This window comes from Triticum aestivum, chromosome 7D (assembly GCF_018294505.1).
Source record: "Triticum aestivum cultivar Chinese Spring chromosome 7D, IWGSC CS RefSeq v2.1, whole genome shotgun sequence".
Classification (NCBI taxonomy): Eukaryota; Viridiplantae; Streptophyta; class Magnoliopsida; order Poales; family Poaceae; genus Triticum; species Triticum aestivum.
This window is the reverse complement of record NC_057814.1, coordinates 472,209,271-472,214,895: the sequence shown is the minus strand read 5'-3', so window position 1 is coordinate 472,214,895 and position 5,625 is coordinate 472,209,271. Positions and strand designations below refer to the sequence as shown.

The window sequence follows — 5,625 nt, the reverse complement described above, 5'->3', positions numbered from 1 at the left end:
TCATGACAATATCGGAGAAAGAGACGGCAAAGGAAGCTTGGGAAGCTCTCAAGGAGATGCATGCTGGAGATGATCGTGTCAAGAAGGCTCGTGTTCAAGCTCTAAGGAGGGAGTTCGAGAGGATGAGCATGAAAGAATCAGAAGGGGTCGGTGAATTCGCGTTGAAGCTAACCTCCCTAGTTAATGAGATGCGAGCTCTCGGATCAAAGATGGAGGACATCGCGGTTGTGGAGAAATTACTACGAGCTGTTCCCGACAAGTTTTTACCGATCGTTGGCACCATAGAGCAGTGGGGAGATGTGACGAAGATGTCGGTGATGGAGGTGATCGGGCAGCTGAAGACCTATGAGTTGACGTTGAAGGGGCGTGAACGCGACCAAGAAGAAGAGCAGTTGATGTTCTCACGTAGTAGGGAGAAAGATAAGCAGAAGTACCGGAAGTTCGACAAATCTAAAGTCCGTTGCTCGATTGTCAAGACTATGGACACTATTCTCGGGAGTGTCCTAATCCGTGGAGGGAGGCAAAGAAGGAGCACGGGACTCTACAACTAGCTGAAGTGGGCATGGATGACGACCCGAGGTTGCTTTAAGGAAGAAGCGGTGATTGAAAAAAAAAAAAAGAGTCGTGTCTTTAGTTTTGTTTGTGTCTGAGTCGTCCGTGTGTCTCGGCGAGAAGACGAAGGCCAGCGTGAAGATGGATGCGCACCGGTTAAGTTGAGTTCCTGCATGAAAAGCTATGTGTTTAGTCTATATGTAGCACGCTAAGATGTGACGGCGTGGACTGGTAATCCAGACGATGTGTTGGTTCTGAGTCTGCGAGTCGAATGTTTGAATTAGGGGTTGATTGTTGGATAATCCAAACAATCTCTAGTAGTATACGTGCTGAATGTCTAGTAGTAGTCCGAGTACTAGTAAGTTTAGGTAGCTAAATTTGGTACGGTGCAATCAGCGTTGCCGGGTTTTAGATTAGGAAAGTAAATCAAGTGAGTCCGGTTATGACTTTGTGTCCGTATCACACTAGTTTTGGAGTCAGGTCATGCACCTATATATATGCACCACCTTGCGTCGTTTGTAATCACCAGAAAACGTGAAAAGTAATAAAGAAAATTACGAGGCACGACCCGTGCCTCTGGCCAACTTCGTGTGCGTGTGTTCTGGTCCCGGTGTTTGCGTGAGCGCCAACGCGATATCAAGTGCTACAGCTAGCTCTTATATGTCAAGGCGAGTTGCGCGTATACGACCAGTTAAGCTGCAGCGTGATCGTGTGTTCGTCCTTGGGAAATTTCCAACACAGCGTGCTTCTGCTCCTCTGCTGGGCAACTCGCAATCTTTCAAACCTCTCGATGTCATGAGCAATCAACGATCATGCGACAGTGGTTTTCGTTTAATCGCAACTCGCAGGCACCGGGTGGCAGCCATATGTACACGCAAGAGAACTACAGGTTACTACATAGATAGGGATGAGATGATGAGCAATGGGCAGAGAAACAGCAGGACCCATCAGTGGCCGGCCAGCAATGCTTGCACGGAAGCTCTGAAGAAAGCACAACGGCTAGGGCTCCGTGCAGTTCCAACCTCGGCCATCCCCTTCCTAGCCGACGACGTCTTTGCTGCTCTGATGCTCGGCGTCGCCGCGCCCCGAGCTCCTCTTGAGCTCCTCGTACATCTCCTCGATCATCGGCTTCCACAGCCGGACGCGCGCGTTGATGAACCAGTTGGAGACCTGGCAACGCAGCAACACACATTTTCATACCATGTTTTTCCAGCGAAATGGAGCTTCCATGGTGAAAAGTGAGCGTGGGATCTGTATTTTGTACCTGGCTCCTGCTCAGTCCGCTCCTCGCCGCCAGCATGTCCTTCTCGTGGTCTTTCGGGTACCTGGCATAAGGGATCAGAAAGATCGGTTCATCTTGCAGATAAATCTCTCAGTTGTGACCAGAAATATCATGTTCATTCAGTTAACAAAAAATGCTGAAATACTTCAGAGTCAAAACCATTGCCATTATCCAAGTCCAAAGCAGAGGTGAAACTTACGGGCGGAGGAAGTTCTCGAACATCCAGGCTTTGAGCACGGCGACGGACTTCTCCGGCAGGCCGCGCTGGGGCCGCCACGACTGCTGGTCGCCGCGCCGGAGCTGCTGCAGCGCCCAGTGCTTCTGGATGAAGGACGACTCCCAGCTCCGCTCCTTGTCCGCCAGCGACGACGGCTCCCCGTGCCCGCCGGACCTCTGCGCCACCGCCACGATCAGGCCCGTGATCCGCTTCCTCAGCCTCCGGTACACCGCGGAGAGCGCGCGCTGCGCGAACGGCGGCGGCGCGATGGCGCCGCCTCCGCCGCCCGGATGCGCCACCATGCTGCTGAACTTGGACGCCGTCGTCTGGATGTCGTCGAAGCACCGGTTGCACCTTTGATCCATCTGCATCCATCCAACAGGCTCTGCCATGAGATTGTTTTTTACTCTGGTAAAAACAGTCTGAAGTTGAGATGAAATTCAGGAGTTCGCTCACCAGCTGCAGCAGTTTCAGGAGATCGTTCCTCACCCTCTGAGCCTCCATCCACCTCCCGCCGTCGGCTGAGTGCTCGTCGGAGGGCAGCATCAGCTGGTTGGAGCTCACCGACGACGGCGTCCTCGCCGAGCAGCTCGAGGAGAGCAGGAGGCTCGCCTCGCTGCCAATGTCGCTGACTGAATCGTCAGTCATCTCGGCCACGTCCTTCAGCAGGCAGCCGGCGAACCCATTCAGCAGCTCCTGGGCAATGTGCGCGTATCCCGACCGCGGCAGCACCTGCGAGAAGTGCGGAGCCCTCGAGTACATCTGTGGGTACACGTGCCGCAGCTCGTAGTCGCCGGCACCGACCTCGCCGTAAGGAGGCAGATGGAACTGGCCGGCGCCGGCGTGAGCCCTGACGGCCTGAGGCTGCTGGTAGCCAAAGCCTTCGCTGTTCACATGGGTCAGGCCGGAGCAGCTCACCTCCGAGGACTGCTCCGGCATGCTCGCCATGGTGACCGAGGAAGACTGGGCACCTAGCCTGAGCGACAGGCCGCTCGCCGCGCCGGCGACCGCGTCCGGAAGGTCGCCGCCGCCGGAGAACGCCGTCAGGTAATACGGCTGGTGGGTCGAGGCAGCGCTCGGTCCGTCGTAGGGCCAGCCGCAGTGCGGCTCTCCCGTAATGAGCTTGGCCATCTTTGACGGCTGGGCGATGGTGACCTCCGCCGGCCCGTATTGGAAGAAGTCCGCCGAGCCGGAGGCGGAAGGGAGCATGGAGTGCACGGTGCTGCAGCTCTCGCCGGCGACGGCGTAGGCGTCGTCGTTCATCTCGTCCGTGGACATGCTCGCTTGGTGGCTGTCCCGCGAAGGAGCGGCGGACCACACGAGCTGGTTCGCCGGCGAAGTGACCATCACGGCGCTGCTGGCCATGAAATGCGCGGCCACCTCCGCGCCGCCGGAGCCGAAGCCCGCATCGTGCGGCATGCCTGGGTAGAAGAATGGCGCTTCGGAAGAACCAATCATGCCGCTGCCGCCGAAGAAACAAGTGGTCATGGCATCCAGCCCCAGCTGCTGCTGATAGGATGGATTGCTAGACATCTTGAGGCCTAGCTCCGTAGTCGCCAAAGGCCAAATCTTGCACACTACTAATTTTTAAAGACCTGAAGCAAAGCAGCAGTAGTATATGTGAGCCAAATAATTGGTGACATCAACGCCGCTGCTGAGGACACAGTTAACAGATTGTTCCTTCACAAAGTTGAAGATGCAAGGTGAGCTACTGTGCGCATTGTAGCAGGCAGCAATGCACACGAAATTGCACAGCACTGACCATAGGAGGAGGAAAAAGTTCACCTATTTTGTGGCAAGAACAGAAAAAACACCGCCTATTTGCTAGCCTTGGCGCAAAAATGCAGCCATCTAAAGCATAGCTGATCTAGAAAAAAGCCACCTAAAGCACACAGTAAAACAGGCTGTTTGTCCTGAAATTTCAAAATGGGGCGGCGCAAGAAAAGCGCCGGAATGAATGGAGAAAGGCTAGGGACATCAGTTAGTTACAGTAGCCAATCTCATAAGAAATTGTGCTTATCCAACTGCTCATTCAACATTCCCTTGAGGAAGCTTTTTCTTTTTCTACATTCAATCAACATGAGAACCAACAGCGCAAGCATTAGAGATCTTCCATTCCAAGCCGTACCACACAAAGAGACAATAATCGCAAAAACAAGAAGGAAATCATGTTGAAGAACCAAAGTGGGAACAGCCGAGGAAGCCTTCGGGAGCTAGGGATCAGTAGCCGAACCTTAAACAATCATGGAGAGAGAAAGCACCGGCGACGGCGACGGCCTATGAACCGCCAACCACCCCTCCGTCCTACCTCAAGTGGCTCCTCTCCTACAGAGGTTTCAACTGGAATGGCTAGCTAGCGTGGGCGAGTGGGGCAGCAGAGCTTTCCAAGCACCGCAGGAGAGGAGATGATCAGCGAGAGGAGGAAGAAGATGAAGCTGGAGCTAGAATACGGACCCTAAAATGGAAACGAGAGCATTTCCTGATATCACGGCTGCAATGCGGATGGGCTGCAGCTCGTGACGACGACCCTGAGGCGATCTCTCTATCTCCCCTCTGTTTCTACTTTGCAGTACTACTTAGCAGGCGAGAAAGAAGCTGGGGAGCAATTGGGAGAGGCCATGGAGGGTGGTTTTATCAGGCTCGGAAACCAGCACGAGGAGGAAGAAAAATGGAGATGCCCACTTGGATGGCAGGCCCCTCTGATTGATGATCTCGGCACTGATCATGAGAGATCTTGGGCGGCAGGAGGACGCTCTCTCTCTCTCTCTCTCTCTCTCTCTCTATCTCTCTCTCTCTCATGCACACACGCACGCAAGCCACCAGGAACAGAGACGAGAGGGGCCCTACGCTGCTCTGCTCTGCTCCAGGAGGGGGGCAGCGGCGTTTTAATGCATACCAAAAACTGAAAGTTGCTGATGCCCATACGTAGCAAAGCAGGGAAAAGGACGGGGCATGGGGGCTCCTTTGCTTGGATCATGGAGGGAAGGGTGTAGAAGAACAGTGCTATCCAACATGTGGTGATGGATTCAGTTTGCTTATTTTATGGGGGTTTATCGCCTCATGATTGATTGATTGTGGTGTTTCAATCCCCATGCACCTGAGTAGATTATTAGTAGTAATATATAAAATGCATCATCTCATGAATGTCTGTTTTTTTTTTTGCGACTATCTCATGAATGTCTGTTAAGTAACCAACAACATACGCCTAGCCGCTAGCAATCTATCGTGCTAGTACCACAGTGGTGGTATCCGTGTGTATCATTCGCTCATTCATTCACTCATTCATTCATTCCCTCCCTGAGATGAGTGCACTGTTTATACATAGCATGCATGTGGCTTCTGGCAATTGTGGCAAAGGAACAATTCTTCTTTCTAAGCACGAGCAGGCGCCACTTGCTCTCGTCCGCTACAGTGCCTCTGCTGCCCCCCTTGCGGCCAGGCTGCATGCAGCAGCGAGTGAGTGCTCACCTTTCACCCTTGTTTCAGCAAATGCAAGCAAGCAGAGTATGCAGGGCCATGGCAGGGGCAGGGGGTGAGACCGTGAGAGTGAGGAGAACAGGCCAAGGCGATGCGT

General features: G+C 53.7%; 1 protein-coding gene across 1 annotated transcript; it reads right to left on the bottom strand.

Moving 5' to 3' along the window:
* Positions 1 to 1,362: 1,362 nt before the first annotated feature.
* LOC123166874 (BEL1-like homeodomain protein 2) lies at positions 1,363 to 4,855 on the bottom strand. The gene is made up of 5 exons (XM_044584681.1): positions 4,285 to 4,855; positions 2,508 to 3,646; positions 2,034 to 2,416; positions 1,817 to 1,877; positions 1,363 to 1,722 (listed from the first exon to the last, which is right to left on the bottom strand). The coding sequence occupies exons 2-5, from the start codon at positions 3,582 to 3,584 to the stop codon at positions 1,591 to 1,593; spliced, it is 1,653 nt and encodes a 550-aa protein (XP_044440616.1). The 5' UTR covers positions 3,585 to 3,646; positions 4,285 to 4,855; the 3' UTR covers positions 1,363 to 1,590.
* Positions 4,856 to 5,625: the final 770 nt, after the last annotated feature.

Bases quoted from the DNA above. Each gene is read 5' to 3' on its own strand.
- LOC123166874 (XM_044584681.1), bottom strand. From the start codon at position 3,584: ATGTCTAGCAATCCATCCTATCAGCAGCAGCTGGGGCTGGATGCCATG. The intron at 2,417-2,507 runs GTGAGCGAACTC...GGATGGATGCAG, and splicing joins TCCTGAAACTGCTGCAGCTG to ATGGATCAAAGGTGCAACCG. The intron at 1,723-1,816 runs GTACAAAATACA...CTGCGTTGCCAG, and splicing joins GCGGACTGAGCAGGAGCCAG to GTCTCCAACTGGTTCATCAA.